This window comes from Pseudophryne corroboree, chromosome 7, assembly GCF_028390025.1.
Source record: "Pseudophryne corroboree isolate aPseCor3 chromosome 7, aPseCor3.hap2, whole genome shotgun sequence".
Classification (NCBI taxonomy): Eukaryota; Metazoa; Chordata; class Amphibia; order Anura; family Myobatrachidae; genus Pseudophryne; species Pseudophryne corroboree.
Window position 1 is genome coordinate 306,443,844 of NC_086450.1, and position 16,275 is coordinate 306,460,118.

Below are 16,275 nucleotides of genomic sequence, written 5' to 3' on the forward strand. Positions count from 1 at the left end.
CTCCCCCAGGGTACCCCGGCCAGGGGTGACTAGTTGGATATTTAATGCCACGGCCGCAGGGCACGGCATAAAAGTGACCCCCGGCTGTGGCATTATCTGTCCAGCTAGTGGAGCCCGATGCTGGTGTTAAAAATACGGGGGACCCCTACTGTTTTTGTCCCCCGTATTTTTGGCACCAGCACCAGGCGCAGAGCCCGGTGCTGGTTTTAAAAATACGGGGGATCCCCTGTCAATTTTTCCCCCGCATTTTTAGAACCAGGACCAGCTCGAAGAGCCCGAGGCTGGTTATGCTTTGGAGGGGGGACCCCACGCAATTTTTTTTTCGGATTGTACCGTTCCAGCAATAAAAAAAAAATAATAATAATATTTTGAAAAAATTATAAATAATATTTGTGCCTCCAAAAAAAAAAAAAAAAGTACCTAATCCCTTCTAATATAAATAGATCTGCTATTCCCCAAAAAAAAACACAAAAAAAACCATGTTTAAATTTTTTTTATTTGTTTTCACCCTCCAAAGTGTGGCGGATTGAAAATGACGAATTTGCTGTCTAAAAGCACTGCTGTCGAATTTCCAAACTTGAATTGAATATGCTTTGGTCGAATTGCAGCACTTATATCATTGCAGAAAAGTCGAATTTGCAAAAATTCGAATTTCAAAAAGTCGAATTTTGAAAGTCCGTTTTTTGGTCGGAAAGCACTGAATTGCATAGGCGAATTTTTTTTTTGGTCGAAAATGACCCGAAATTCGACAATTTCGGGAATTCGACCGCAATTGCATATACCCCAATGTCTTTCCTCATGCTGATGTATATAAGTGACTATTTATTTATGTATTTGGGGGAAGGGGGGTAATAGGGTACAGACAATTAAGGGCCCCATACACCACTGCGACATGTCGGACCCTCATGTCGCAGGCGATCACCCCGTCAGCCTCCCAGGCGGCAGGATCGCCTGCGATACATTGTATGCTGTCCTTTTGCATATGGTATATCTTGGGCGATCCCAGCCATGCCTGCGGGGTCCGACATATCACGAGTGCAGCACGTTCAGTCTGGAGGATCCGATGCTCACGGGAACGTGCATCGGATTGGATCAGAAACACCTCCAAAATGCCCGATTTCACCCAATAAATCGGGTCGAAATCGTATGAAATCGGGCATTATCGTTCGAGTGTATGGGGCCCTTTAGTTTTATTCCAGCAGTGAAATCACAGGAAAATTGTAAATTACAACAGACTCTAAACACCCCCATCCCCTTCCCCTTATTCACGCTAGAGGCTCTCCTGGTTCCGTGTGGGTGAGGCATATTTCATCAGCACAATCACCGCTGCTTGGTGAAACCATCCCAGGGTTTGACATCAAAATGGCAGAACTGCTCTACTATTTGAATGTTACCCCCTTGAATGGTGTTACCTGGTGCGGTCCGCTCCTACCTAGTGACACCACTGACCCTTATTCATTCCCTAATTTATCATTTAAATCTGGCAACTTTCTTATATGTACTGATGTAAACAAATAATTGTTTTATTTTGTTGACCAGTTATAGGTCACCCAGATTTACTTGTTTCTCCTTGTGCAGTGTGTCTGTGTGTCGAGTTGGTAATAATTTATCACTTTAATTTATTATTTAACCCCCAGAATGCAGATGCTGTGAACTTTTTTTGCAATTATGAAGATAGTCGTGGAAACTATCTAGTTGATGTTGATGGCAATCGAATGCTGGATCTTTATTCCCAAATATCGTCCATTCCCATTGGTATGTGGCATGTGTTTGTGTTATGTGTGTTTCGCCATGTTATACCTCCTTTTTTTTTTATTAGAAAATGTTTTTTTTAGCCATATTACTTTTAAAGTAGCCAGAGCTAGAACCTCCCTTTAGCAAAAGGGTCATAAGTGTGTTCTTAGTTGTTATTAGGTGTCACGTAGTGCTCTTCACGCTACTGGGTAAAACAGAGCTTGCATAAAGAAGGGACATATTGCCTATGGATCCGCCGACAGAGCGTCGATTTGGTAAGCATACACAGTTATCAATCGGCTGCTCGATATGTCTGACCAGCCATCACAACTGCCTGCCCAGCTGTGATGTCATTGTTGGCGGTTCCTGCAGCTGGCATAAAATGTCTTTCACACACCTATCGTATTGAACTGTCACTCAAACGAATGATATATCCAAGGCCGGTGGTGGGGTGTTCGGCTCCCTCCTGCAAACTATAAATTTGTGCCCTCCCACACTTTACTAAGGGACAGCTTGTGGCTATGGTGCGTGCCAACAAAAAGGTGTGTGGTCTCACAAGGAATAGGCGTGGCCACACAATGGTACCACCATTACAGAGTATGCTACAGAGTAGCACAATATTATTCACATTACACCGCACGTAATACCCTTGATTCATATTACACCACATAGTAGTGCTCCTTCTTCACATTACACTACACAGTATTACCCCTTCTATAAGTTACACCACACAGTATTGCCCCTTACACATAATGCCCACAGTAGTACCGCCACTTATATACATAATGCCCACAGTAGTAGTTGCCACTTATACGCATAATGTCCACAGTTGTGCCACATATACACATCATGCCCACAGTAGTAGCATCCCTTATACGTAATGCCCACAGTAGTAGCACCCCTTATACATAATGTCCACAGTTTTAGCGCTGCTTGCGCACATAATGCCCACACCAGTAGTGCCGCTTACGCACATAATGCCCACACCAGTAGCGCCACTTAAACACATAATACCCACAGCAGTAACGCCGCTAATGCACATAATGCCCACTGGAAGTAGCACCGCTTACCCACGTAATGCCCACAGCTTTAGTGCCGCTTGCGCACATTATGCCCGCAGCAGTAGTGCCGCTTATGCACATAATGCCCACACCAGTAGCACCGCTAATGCACCCTTAAGCACATAATGCCCACAGCAGCAGCGCCGCCTACACACATAATGCACACAGCAGTAGCGCCACTTATACAGAAAATGCACACAGCAGTAGCGCCGCCTACACACATAATGCACACAGCAACAGCGCCGCCTACACACATAATGCACACAGCAGTAGCACCGCCTACACACATAATGCACACAGCAGTAGCGCCACTTATACACAAAATGCACACAGTACTGGTGCCACACACACATACATCAGTGCAAGCCTGCACACATACACACCTATAACCCCCGCCCCTCACTTACTCTCCCTCCAGCTAACAGCAGATCATCCTGTTACATGCAACCCTGGCCTGGTCCCGTGTAGCTCCAACTCCCCTTTGGTCTGTGTAGCTCCACCCCCACAGGTCCATGTAGCTCCGCCCCTCAGGTCCGTATAGCTCTGCAGCCTTTAGGTCCATGTAGCCCCGCCCCTGAGTGCGCAGCGGCAGCAACGGACAGCAGGGATGCAGAGCAGGGAGAGCGCCTCTTCAGCGTGGCGCCTATCTGCTCTGCATCCCTTTGCTGAGTGGGTTGCACCAACACTGGATATATCGTTCAAGTGTGTGCCCAGCATAACTGTGCCCACCTGGAAACATTGTATGCACTCTTTATCTCCCTCTCCCTATCTCTGCCTCCTCTTATTCTTCAGGTTTCCATATACTCTGTGATGTAGCTCAAATGCCCATGTTGAACAGACAAATCTCTGTGAGTATAGGCTCCTTTTGGCTACTTAATAAAAGCACTGCTGCTTCAGGTGCAGCCTTTGAATATCCTTATTTTCCTTATTTCCTCCTGTTACGGCTGTAAGATTTATATAATGCAGTCAATATCCTTAACCTTCAACGCAATCTGTTTATTACACCTTGTAACCACCTTAGCTTATGTACTAAGAGTGGGGTAATGAACCAGAGAGCACAGGGAAAGGAACCGTATCAGTCACTGGAACATGTAATTAGAACACTGTAAAACTTAATGATGACCAAATGTGATGTAAAGCCTGACAGCCAATCACTGCTCCCTCTTGCACAATGCCATTCCATCCCTCTTTAACGCCTTGCCTTGCCTTGCACCTCTATATGGAGCACAGTTCATACATTCATTTGATTTACAGTATGGAAAGACAAGCCTGAAGTTAAGATTGCTTTTTGTAAACTGCTACTATTAACATATGAGAAAATAGAGGCATTTGATATAAGGTTTTAATCAGTGCTTAAAGTGGTCCTAGAGAGGGGGTGGAACTCACCCCCCCCCCCCCCCCCACTCCACCACGGCTGTGAAATAAAGGGATTGCGTGCGCCGCAGGTGCTTGTTGCAAAAAGAGGCGTGGTCTCAAAAAGAAAGGGGCGTGTTCATCCAATAGTATCCCCAATTCAAATTATGCCGCACGGTAGCACAATCTTATTACTTATTAACATTACACCACACATTAGTGCCCCTTATACACAAAACCCACAGTAGTAGCACCCCAAATACACATAATGCCCACAGCAATAGTGCCCCTTATACAATGCCCTCAGTAGTAGTGCCACTTATATCTCCAGGAGTGATGCCCTATGCAATGCCCTCATTAGTAGTGCCCCCAGTGATAAAGCCCCGTTTAGTGTTGGCTCCAGTAGTAATAACCCCGTAGTTATGCCCCCAGTCAGATATTCTCCCTGTAGTTATGCCCCAGTAGTCATGACCCCAGTCAGTAGTTATGCCCCAAGTCAGTAGATATGCCCCTAGTAGTTATGCCCCCTGTAGTTATACACCCAGTAGATATACCCCCAATCAGACGTTATGCCCCCAGTAGTTATGCACCCTGTAGTTGTGCCCCAGTAAACATGACACAGTAGTTGTTCCCCCAGTAGATGTGCCCCCTGTAGTTATGCCCCAGTAGATGTGCCCCCAGTAGTTGTGCCCCCTAGGAGCGCCGCTTACACACATACAAAACAAAAAACCCAATACTCGCCAGCCCCGCTCCTGCTTCCGGACCACTGCTGCCCTCCGCCTGGCCGCCCGCTCTTCGGATCTATGGGAGAGACGTCATGACGTCTCTCCCATAGCACCGCACTCGCATACTGCCTGAGCCGGAAGCCGGAGCTAAACCTGAGGTAACAAAATCTCAGCGGTCGCCCGACTTCTTCCTTGGTTAGGTGAGCCGGAGGAGGCTGAACTGCGTTACAGTTTCAAATTGAACTGACGGAATGCAGTTCCACCCCGTTCCAGCTCACTTTAACCTCTGATTTTAATAATAGAAAGGCCTTACATGCCTGAGATAATAGGACACCGCCTGACTGGAAATTAGGAAGGTTAAAGAGTAAATGCCACTATTAGGCATTGGTATACATCAGGCCTGGAAGAGCCCTGCCTCTCCAGGTTTTGTGAAAATACACGTTACATCTTATACTGGGAGCTGGTAGAGCATGTATGCTCTTGTAGTTTCATAACACATAGTCACACGTTGTCCAGGCATGATACATATTATACTGATGACATTTGGGCTGACCCCTCAAGGGGTCATCGTGGCCCCAATTTACGGCATTGTAAAGTTGTGGGACAAGTCCCTGATGACGCGGTTCTTTACAAATCACGTCATCAAGCCACATGGGCTGCCCTTGGGAAGTGGGCAGCAGCTGACTGCAATAAAGAGTCTCTCAGACATTTTGAGAGAGTAGGTATGTATACATCAATGGTGAAAAATATACATATATACATAATATAATTCTAATGGTTATACTTAACTGAACATATACTGCATATTATGCTCTCTTTCACATCTATACAACAGGCTGCCAATTTGGGTGAGAGGTTGCTGCTCTAATAGAAAGTACACAGAGTAACAGAGCTTGGTAAACTTGCTTTGCTGAAATGCATTGTGTGGATTGGTTGATTTATACTCAAGGACAGTAATGTCACAGCAACTCAGATGATGCTTTTTGATCTGTATCAGATCCCATTAAAGGTGTGCACACACACGGTGAGATAAATCCATTCGATTTTGACTATATAGTCAAAATCGGAAGGAAAGTTAGTGCAAATCGGAAGGTGTTTTGCCGCTTTCTATACTGATTCGATCTCGATGCGTGGTCCCATGGGGTTGGTATCACAAGGCTAGATTGACTGTGCAGGCAAGTCAGTCTTGACTATCTAGTGTACTATCTAGTACAAAAGTATAGTCAAAATTGGCACTTACTCAAAATCATACAGTCAAAATCGAAAGTACAGATAGTCCAAATTGGTGCTTCTGGGGGGAGTTCAAGGGAAATCGCATAGTCAAAATCGGGCATAGCAATGATCTCACCTTATGTATGCACCTTAAGACTTTGGGGGGAAAATTCAGATCTGATCGCAGCAGCAAATTTGTTAGCTAATGGGCAAAACCATGTGCAGTGCACTGCAGGTGGGGCAGATATAACATTTGCAGAAAGAGTTAGATTTGGGTGGGTTATATTGTTTCTGTGCAGAGTAAATACTGGCTGCTTTATTTTTACACTGCAATTTAGATTTCAGTTTGAACACACCCCACCCAAATCTAACTCTCTCTGCACATGTTATATCTGCCCCCCTGCAGTGCACATGGTTTTGCCCATTAGCTAACAAATTTGCTGCTGCGATCAGATCTGAATTTGGCCCATTGTCCTAAAGATCTGGAAGGAGATTCATCTGTTTCTATTCTAACAGAGAGCAGATCCGAATTATCAACAAGGCGGTAGAGGTGACCGACTAGGACCCAGAGAGAACTAGGTAGGGGGCTCTCCTCTCACCGTAAGAACCACCAGCAGAGTGTACTAAATAAACAACTATAGTGTCTGCCCAATAGAATGGTCATACGGCAGCCTGGTGGCGGGTGAGCAGTGGCGGGGTGTGTGCTACTTATTTTTTTATTTCTAAACTATTAGTCCTTCAGTGTCCACTAGGGAGTACAGGGACATACGCTGGGTATAGGATGGATTGGGTCTGAGTCTGGGCACCAAAGGGTTAAATTTTTGTACAAAGCAGCCATCAGTCTCCCTGTCCCCTGTGACCCGTCCCGCCAGTCCGGGGCCCGACAGTCTGAAAGGAGCAGACACCACTGTCTGTGTCTGTGTTCATTAGCCCCTGGTTACATAATTTTTTAAATAATTTTTACATATTTAATGGCATCGGTAAGGGTGTCCATTGGACGCCCATGCAGCTGCCACAACACCCAGCGCCGATGGCAGCAGCACAGGTGACCGGGTCAGTGATTTCTGCTCTGGGTCTTCTAGAAGGGACTGCACACCCCGTTACTGGAGATGGCGGAGTGCGGGTACAGTTGTTACACAATTCTCTGCGTTGTTCCACTGAACCACTAGGGCATTGGCAACAGACAACGCTAGGACCCTGGAGGTACCTGAGGAGGAGGTAGGCCCAGCCTGTTAGCACCTCACTCAGCCCTGAGGCTCATACCCCTTTTCCACCTGTGTAGCACGGGTCACAGCCGTGTCGCCTGACACGGCTGCGACCCGTGCTACAGCCCCTTCAGGACAGCGCTCACCAACCCGGCAATTGCCGGGTTGGTGATGCGGCTAGTGACGCGGCAGGGGCGGCGCTGGGAGATCACATGATCGACTCGACACGGCTCCCGTTCACACTAGACAGCTAGCCGGGTTGCTAGCTACCCGGGTAGGATTCCCGGATCACCTGATCCGGGAATTTGCCGGGGGACTTTTTTCCACTAGGGAAAAACATGGTTAAATGCGCGCCCCCGCACATTTACCCGTGTTTCTTAGAGCTAGTGGAAAAGGGGTATTACTTTAAACTTGGTTAACTGCCTTCCTCACGGTTAATCCTACTGCTTCTTCCTCTCCTCAGAGCGCTGGACAGCCATCTTTGAGCACATGGCTGCATCAGTATTGCAGAGAGAGGGAAGCTTGGTCTATGTCTTCCCTGTACCTTGCTATTGGAGCCTGGTTCTTGCCATACTCCTTCCTGCTATTCATAGATGGACAGTTCAGCATTATTGCATGCAACTATGTGCATTGAGAGTTTGTGTGCTTGTTACTTTGAACTGGAGTGTTTGAGTAGCTAGTAGCTACTTGTATATGAAAAACCTTCGGTTGGTGCCTTAAGCTATTATTTATATTGTACATACCTTATAGATATTTTATCACTACCCCACTAAGTATAGTTTGGGTAAGCCTCACTGTTTTGCACTACCTCACTTCACACTCAGCTGTTGCAGCTCAGTCTAAGGAACTTATATTGGATTACATTAACATGTCTTCCAGAAACCAAGCTAACATGGAGGTTACTGCTCAGTACTTAGTACTTGCAGAGTTGGTGTCACCATTCTGTCTCCCCAGGATCCTTACAACTATGGCCTGTGTGTTCGTTGCTTCATGGCTCCTACAAAGGGGACGCCTGCAGTGGCGATAACCGCTTCAGCTTGGGCTTCAGCAATGGAGTGTCATCTACTCGTTCTATCGGCAGTATTCAAGCCCAGCGTACTCAGTTGGGAAGCAGACTTCCTCAGTCACCAGGACATGCAGTCAGGCGAGTGGGCCCTATATCCAAAGGTGTTAGCCGCCAGGTGCCGAGGTGCTCCCACACAAGGGATCCCGCAGCCTTCCGTTAGATCCACTGGCAACTCCATGGTTGTTCCCACTTGTTTACGTCTTCCCTCCATTTCAGATTATTCTGCAGGTCCTCTGCATGTTCAAGCGGCACAATGATACTGGTGGCCTGGACTGGCCTCGTCCTGGCGCCTTCTCTTTCAGTCCTTCACATTTGTTTAGACTGCTTGCCCAAGGTGGTCTCTAGGTTTCATTTACACCAGGAATTTGTGGTTCCATCTTTTGTGGGTGTTTCGTAGGCGGAGTCCTCGCTGGATATTGTGCGAGCCCTCCGCATATATGTAGACAGGACCAGGGATATCCGCAAGTCGGCTTTCCTGTTCATTTTGTATAATTCTCACAAACGGGGCTGGTCGGCTTTAAAGCAGACCTTGGCAAGTTGACTTCGTTTGACTATTCGCCAGGCCTATTCAGCGGCGAACCTTCTTCTCACTCTATACGATCAGTTGAAGTTTCTTGGGCAGCTTAACATGGAGCGTCTCGTATGCGCACGCAGGGGGGGTTTCCGAGTGCCCAGAAACCCCCCACTGACCGGCGATACGTCAGGACTAAAGACCGATTTACTTTGTTTTTAAGTGAGAAGCTTGGGTGGGAGGGCGGCCTGTGTCTGTGACATGGCTCCGGCAGAAGCAGCATCCTGAGACACTAACTAGCTGTCCGCTGGCTGCCTGTACGGAGAGCTGCAGCGGCATTGTGCAGCTCCTCTGAGGCTGCAGTTTTTGCAAGGGGTGACCAGGAAGCCGGAAGAGATGTGGTGTAGCGGCGAAGGGACAAGGCTCAAATAGTGAGGCAGTAACTGCCTGTCTCATCTCTACAGCAGGCAGGTGTGTGTCATAATTTGATGAGACTCAGTCAGTGGGGGAGGTAGTCTATAATTCATTGTGCTGGCTGGGTGCTAGTGAGGGGGAAGGAGGGATGTGGATATGTGTGTGTCTGTCTGTCTTTCTGCCTGCCTGCTATGTGTATGTTTGCAAGTATGCTATATGTATGTCTATGTATATGTTCAAATATACTGTATGTGTTAACATCTATATATCTATCTATATCTATCTATATATATATATATATATATATATATATATATATATACAGGTTGAGTATCCCTTATTCAAAATGCTTGGGACCAGAAGTGTTTTGGATATTGGATTTTTCCGTATTTTGGAATAATTGCATACCATAATGAGCTATCATGTCGATGGGACCTAAGTCTAAGCACAGAATACATTTATGTTTCATATACACCTTATACACACAGCCTGAAATTAATTTTAGCCAATATGTTTAATAACTTTGTGCATTAAACAAAGCGTGTGTACATTCACACAATTCATTTATGTTTCATATACACCTTATACACACAGCCTGAAGGTCTTTTAATACAATATTTTAACAAAGTTTGTGTACATTGAGCCATCAGAAAACAAAGGTTTCACTATCTCACTCAAAAAAATCCCTAATTCGGAATATTCCATATTTCGGAATATTTGGATATGGGATACTCAACCTGTGTGTATTTATATGTATGTATATATATACATATATATGTATGTATGTATGTGTGTATATATATATATATATATATATATATATATATATATATATACAGTGTATATATATATATATATACATATTTTGTAACAGGAGTCTTGCTAGAATGTGCTCTGCTACAAAAATTCCACCAGCGACCAACTCCAGGCTTGTGCAAAAACAACAAATACCTTTTATTCAGGTTGCTCAAATCCAAAGATACACATAAAACAAAGATGACTGTCTTTAGTATAAACAACCAGGGAGGTTAGGCCCTGTCTCACTCCCTCTTACTTAATAAGGAACCCTTCAGGTCCTGGCATCCTGACACTAGTGGCCCAGCCCTCCGGATCCCACTGTCCCTAGCAGACCTATCACCTGCACACTACTTGCCGTCAGGAGCCCTGACTAATGGGAGTGACTCTGCTTTATACCCAGCAGCCAGGTGCTGGCTGATGAAGCAGCTTCTTGGGCTAAGAAGCCTATAAGACCTTGTCTGGGCCAAATGGATGGGAACCCGGTCCATCCACACTTCCCACCTACCCCCAGGACCCTGTGTAGCGTCCAGGTGGCAAAGTACCTCTCCTGCTACATACCCTTTCCCTCAGCTTTTCCTGGCTCAGAAAAGCGGCATGTGACATTGGCAAGGTTTCACAATTGGCAATTATTTTGTGCTGACAAATCTTTGGGACATAACTTGGGCCCATACACCTGGGTCCCAAGTTCCTCTCCCAAGTACATGTCCGAGGCCCTTTTAACTGACCTTGGAATCTATTTCCATTAAAGGTTGGTGGCACCGACTCCACTGTGCCACCTTCCCTTTCCCTCCACTTTGGCATAGTGGCCCTTTCCCTCCACTTCCGGGCCTTAGGCACTGGCAGCTCTGGCTCAACTTTCCTGTTCCTTCTGGCTGGAACAGGGAATCCAGTATAACCGGGTTCCACTACAGTATGGTACCATTCTTCTGCAGCCTGCACCATCGTTGACGTAATTTCACCCGAAGATGGCATTTCCATTTCGGCTGATAATATCTCTGACCCAACATTCGGCACAACGTCTTCAGCACTTGGTGTAGCTACACCTGTCTCTGAACTGAAGCTAGGCATAGCCAATGGTTTTAGCTTAGAAACCTCCTCCTGAAGCTCCGCCAAGTCTTGCGACCGAGCCTAATTGTCCAGCACCAGACTCCCATATCGTGTCTGGTCACAGTGGATTTCCTCTAATAGTCCTTGGCTATGAACTACACAGTTTTCAGATCTGGGTTTAGCCTTTGCCAAGGTTTTCTGCAACTCTGACACCTGGCCTGAGAGCTTGGCAATCTCTTCTCTACTCCTTCCCAATTTGGTCAGAGAGTCAGACAAAAGAGATTACTTCTCCTCCAGCTTTTGCGTTAAGGTGTTCACCTGCTCTTGAAGAAAATCAAATTTTTCCCTAAGCTCTTCTAGCTCCTGGTCCTTTAATTGGACTTTCCTTGTAAGGTCACTTATTGTGTGACACAAAAAAAAAAAGGTTCCTTCCTAAAATCTTCCCCAAGATCTGTATTACTCCCCAATAAGCTCTCCACTTCACTCTCCAACTGTGGGACTTTAATAGGGTCACATAAGTTCCTGACCTAAGGTGTTAAAGCTGTCACCCCTTTTGTTTTTTTAGCATGGATTCTCTTTTTGTTACCCATTTGAAGAGACACTTCAGAATATGCTATATATCTGAAAATCTTTATTCACTGTGTTCCCTTCGTAAACTGGTGTGTACACACGGTGAGATCCTTGCTATGTTCGATTTTTACTTGCGATTTCCCTTGAACTCCCCGGAGCCCAGATAGGACAGATTTTGACTAACTTTTCTTGAGATATGGACTATGTGTGCTTACGATTTTGGCTTATGTGAGATTTTGGCTTATGTGAGATGTCATTGACATGTGAGATGAACTAGATAGTACACCGATCTAGCAAGGATTGACTTGCCTGCACAGTCTATCTTTTCTTGCGATGCCGACCTGGCGGGGCCGCGCATCGGGATCGCAAGGTGACTTTCACCTTACGATTTGCACTAACTTTTCTTGCGATTTTGACTATATAGTCAAAATCTCAAGAAAAAATCTCACCGTGTGTACACACCTTTAGTGAAAGGGAAAATAAAAATTCCTTTTTTTTTAGCACAGATTAAGCTTTTAGCAAAGCAGTGAAAGTTAGCATATACATAGTGGTCACAAATACCTTACACTGGTAGTGCAAATGAACAACTAGAACTTAGGGATTGCTGGGACACATAGTGCCACAAAATTTCTCTATTTAAATAGAACCACATTTATAAAAGGTTTCAACTTTGCTTGATTGGTCTTAATGAGCTAATTAACAGGGACACCAGACTCCCACTACCAGATTTTGTAGGCACAGGTGAAAATAAGTTTGGAAAAGAAATTCAGTCATAAATGATCAGATGCTTGCAACCCCTTAGAGCAAATCAACACAGCTACTTTCAATGACTGGTGCGAAGCAGGGAAGACAGAACAGTCCATGCACCCTGTTTAACCTCTTTGCTGCCAGTGCAAACCTTTGCACCAAAATCAAACACATTCAATTTAAACAAATCATATCATTATTTTTACCCCGTGGGGTTGGTTTTAACCACTACTCACAACACCCTTGGTCTGGTACTGATGCCCACGAGTTCAGCTTGGTCTGGAGTTCGCTGGTATGTGTGCCGCTACCTTGCGGCTGCTGGGTCCTCTGCCACGTGTGGCACGACTAGCAGAAGGGTCCCTGTACAGGCGCCATTTGTAACAGGAGTCTTGCTAGAATGTGCTCTGCTACAAAATTTCCACCAGCGACCAACTCCAGGCTTGTGCAAAAACAACAAATACCTTTTTTTCAGGTTGCTCAAATCCAAAGATACACATAAAACAAAGATGACTGTCTTTAGTATAAACAACCACGGAGGTTTGGCCCTGCCTCACTTCCTCTTACTTAATAACTAACCCTTCAGGTCCCGGCATCCTGACACTAGTGGCCCCGCCCTCCGGATCCCACAGTCCCTAGCAGACTTATCACCTGGACACTAATTGCCGTCAGGAGCCCTGACTAACCGTTTCCTCTTCAGGCAGTTATCACTCCTACACACACACCCCTCCCCCCCCCCCCCCCCTCCCCCCCACCACCAGAGGAAAAGGTCCTGAACTGGATCCTCCCCAGCTCCTCCATCCCACCATAGGAGAAGGTTCCAGATGGTCATTCCTTCATGCTGTTTGGCTATGCCAGTGGTCAGAGGAGTGTGTGTTGAGTCCTGTTTAAAGGACACATGCCACTCTAACCTCTGTGTTTTGGAGCACCAGCTTTTTTTGCAGGGGTGAGTCAAAGTTTGATTGGGCATACCAGTAACTTGACCAGTACTGCATCAGCTGTTAATCTGGCTCTGGTGTAGGGGGTTGTTAATATTTTTTTGGTTACCATTTCCTTCAAATGGTAACATTGAGTAATAACATAGTAACATAGTATTTGAGGTTGAATAGAGGCAAATTGCCCATCGTGTTCAACCTGTTTTAAGTTGTGATGATTCTACATACTTGCTAAATAATGTTTTATGACTAGTTAGCTACTATAACTCATGTTACCCCCGGATTAACCACGTTGATATTTTAAGTATTATAACCTTGGATAGCTTTTTCATTCAGAAATTTATCCATTCCTTTTTTAAATCCAATTACAGAGTCCGCCATTACCACCTTCCCTGGCAGGGAATTCCACATCCTGATTGCCCTAACAGTGAAGAACCCTTTCCTCCGTTGCGTTCTGAACTTTCTCTCCTCCAGTCGCAGCGAGTGCCCACGTGTCCTAAACTGTGTTCTTTTAATAAATAATTCCTCTGATAACTCTTTGTGATGTCCCTTTACATATTTGAAGATATTAATAATATCTCCTCTTAGGCGCCTCTTTTCTAGTGTATACATATTCAGCCTAGTAAGTCTTTCCTTATAGTCCAGTTTTTCTAGGCCTTTAATCAATTTAATAGCTCGCCTTTGAACACTTTCGAGTTCACTGATGTTTTTTTTATACAATGGTGCCCAAAACTGAACACAATATTCCAGGTGCGGACGTACCAATGCCTTATACAGCGGCATGATTACATCCGAGTCCCTTGTCTCAATTCCTCTTTTTATGCACGCTAGCACCTTACTTGCCTTCTTTACTGCGTTTTGACATTGTGTACGGTTATTAAGCCTATTATTAGTGAATACCTAGTGCATAAAAGAATTATGGTCACGAGTCCCACTGGGCGCCGAAAATGAACAATGTATATAAACAATTAGTGGTTTATAAACAAAGAAATAAATGTGTATAACCCTCTGGTAATTCTTCCGCTTTTTTCCCCCTGCGGCTTCCACACCTGGGTTATCATTTCCACAATCTGATTTTTCTATTGCTTCATGTGTATTGTGTTCCCCTCCCTCTTTTATTGTAAACTGTATATGTATATGTAATTAAAAAACTGTACTATACATGTGCTCTCCTTTCCCCTCTATTTTCATATGCTGCATGTAAACTATTCACGCTGCCAGGAGGAGGTGTGAGCTTTTGGAGGTTGGACACTACGCCCTAGGAGAAAAGGGTTGTATACACATTTATTTCTTTGTTTATAAACCACTAATTGTTTATATACATTGTTCATTTTCGGCGCCCAGTGGGACTCGTGACCATAATTCTTTTATGCACTAGATATCATTTTGTGGTGTTTTGGAGAGACACCACCTCTGGTCACGGACTCATAGGGCAGCCTTTTGAGGGTATGCGCAATACGCAGAGTGTTCAGACATATGTTATTGTGATTATTAGTGAATACCCCCAAATCTTTTTCCAACTCTGTTTCCCCTAGGCGTTCCCCATTTAATATGTAGGATGCAAGTTTGTTTTTAGTCCCAAAATGCCTAACCTTGCATTTGTCTGTATTGAACCTCATTTTCCATTTAGACGCCCAGAGTTAAATTTTAGATAGATCATTCTGCAAGGACTCCACATCCAATTCTGAATTAATTACCTTACACAGTTTAGTATCATCTGCAAAGATTGACACTGTGCTTTCCTGGCCTATTTCTAGGTCATTGATAAATATGTTGAACAGTAGTGGTCCGTGTACGGACCCTTGTGGTATTCCGCTGACTACTGGGGACCAGGTTGAGGACTTCCCGTTGACCACTACTCGCTGTACCCTGCTTATCCATGTGCAAATAGTTTTTTCTGCTGCGGGGTACACTGGGCTCCACAAGGATAGACATTGGGGGTGTAGAGTAGGATCTTGATCCGAGGCACCAACAGGCTCAAAGCTTTGACTGTTCCCAAAATGCACAGCGCCGCCTCCTCTATAACCCCGCCTCCCTGCACAGGAGCTCAGTTTTGTAGTTGGTGCTGCAGTAAGCAGGCACATAACAGAGGAGCTGCTCCAGGCGGCCCTAAGAAGAGCTTTTTTGAAGAAAAAAGGGAAGACTACAAGGGCAGCAGCGGTGGTAAATGTCAGAAGACATTCACTGCTGCAGCTCCAGCTCTCCCCAGCGGCGCTGTACACTCCCGAGCCCTGGTTGCCGGGTAACTACAGCAGGAGGCTCCAGTTTTCTTCACGTCAGGCACACACAACGGGGGCTCTCCGGGATCGCGTGGCCGCGCTTCGGGAGGTGGTGAGTGGGTCCCGCTTGCGGGACCCGGTCTTTATCGCGATCCGGTGTGGTCAGTGGGAGGCGGGCCACGCGCGCTGACGGTGGACACTGTGGCAGTACAGGCGATCCCACTAGATCACCAGGGCATGGGTGCAGGTCAGGTTTTCTCTCTAAACCATTTTCAGTAGCCCACAGTACCCGGTGGTTTTGCCAGCAGGGGGATAAGTCTTAGACCTGAAGCCCCTCCCCCAGCCCCAGGGCGCCATTTCCCACAAATGTTCCCGCCCTGGAGCTGCATATCTGTCTCTCCCTCACTCCCTGTCAGTGTCTGGGCGCCATTATCTCTCAGCTTCACTGTTCCTGGGACTGCTTTAGCAAATCCTCCTGTGTAAAGCCGCCTGGTTGTCAGTGCTGTGACTTTACATGACACTTAAGTATTCTACCTGCCTTTTAGACAGTGCTAGTTAAGAAAGAGTGCATTTAGTCAGGGTTTTCTAGTACAATTTGCCTGTGATATACATCCAGTTCTTACTGTGCAGTGTTATATCTATTGACTATATAGCTATATATATAAGCTAGTCCAGTGCAGT

The 16,275-nt window shown here is 45.6% G+C and overlaps 1 protein-coding gene across 6 annotated transcripts in view; it reads left to right on the forward strand.

Moving 5' to 3' along the window:
- Window positions 1-16,275, forward strand: part of ABAT (4-aminobutyrate aminotransferase) — a 444,030-nt gene that overhangs the window by 304,664 nt on the left and 123,091 nt on the right. For all 6 annotated transcript variants that reach the window (XM_063934264.1, XM_063934261.1, XM_063934263.1 and 3 more), the window contains one exon: window positions 1,638-1,755. In XM_063934264.1, the coding sequence (XP_063790334.1) occupies window positions 1,638-1,755 (118 nt within the window). The remainder of the gene's footprint in view (window positions 1-1,637; window positions 1,756-16,275) is intronic.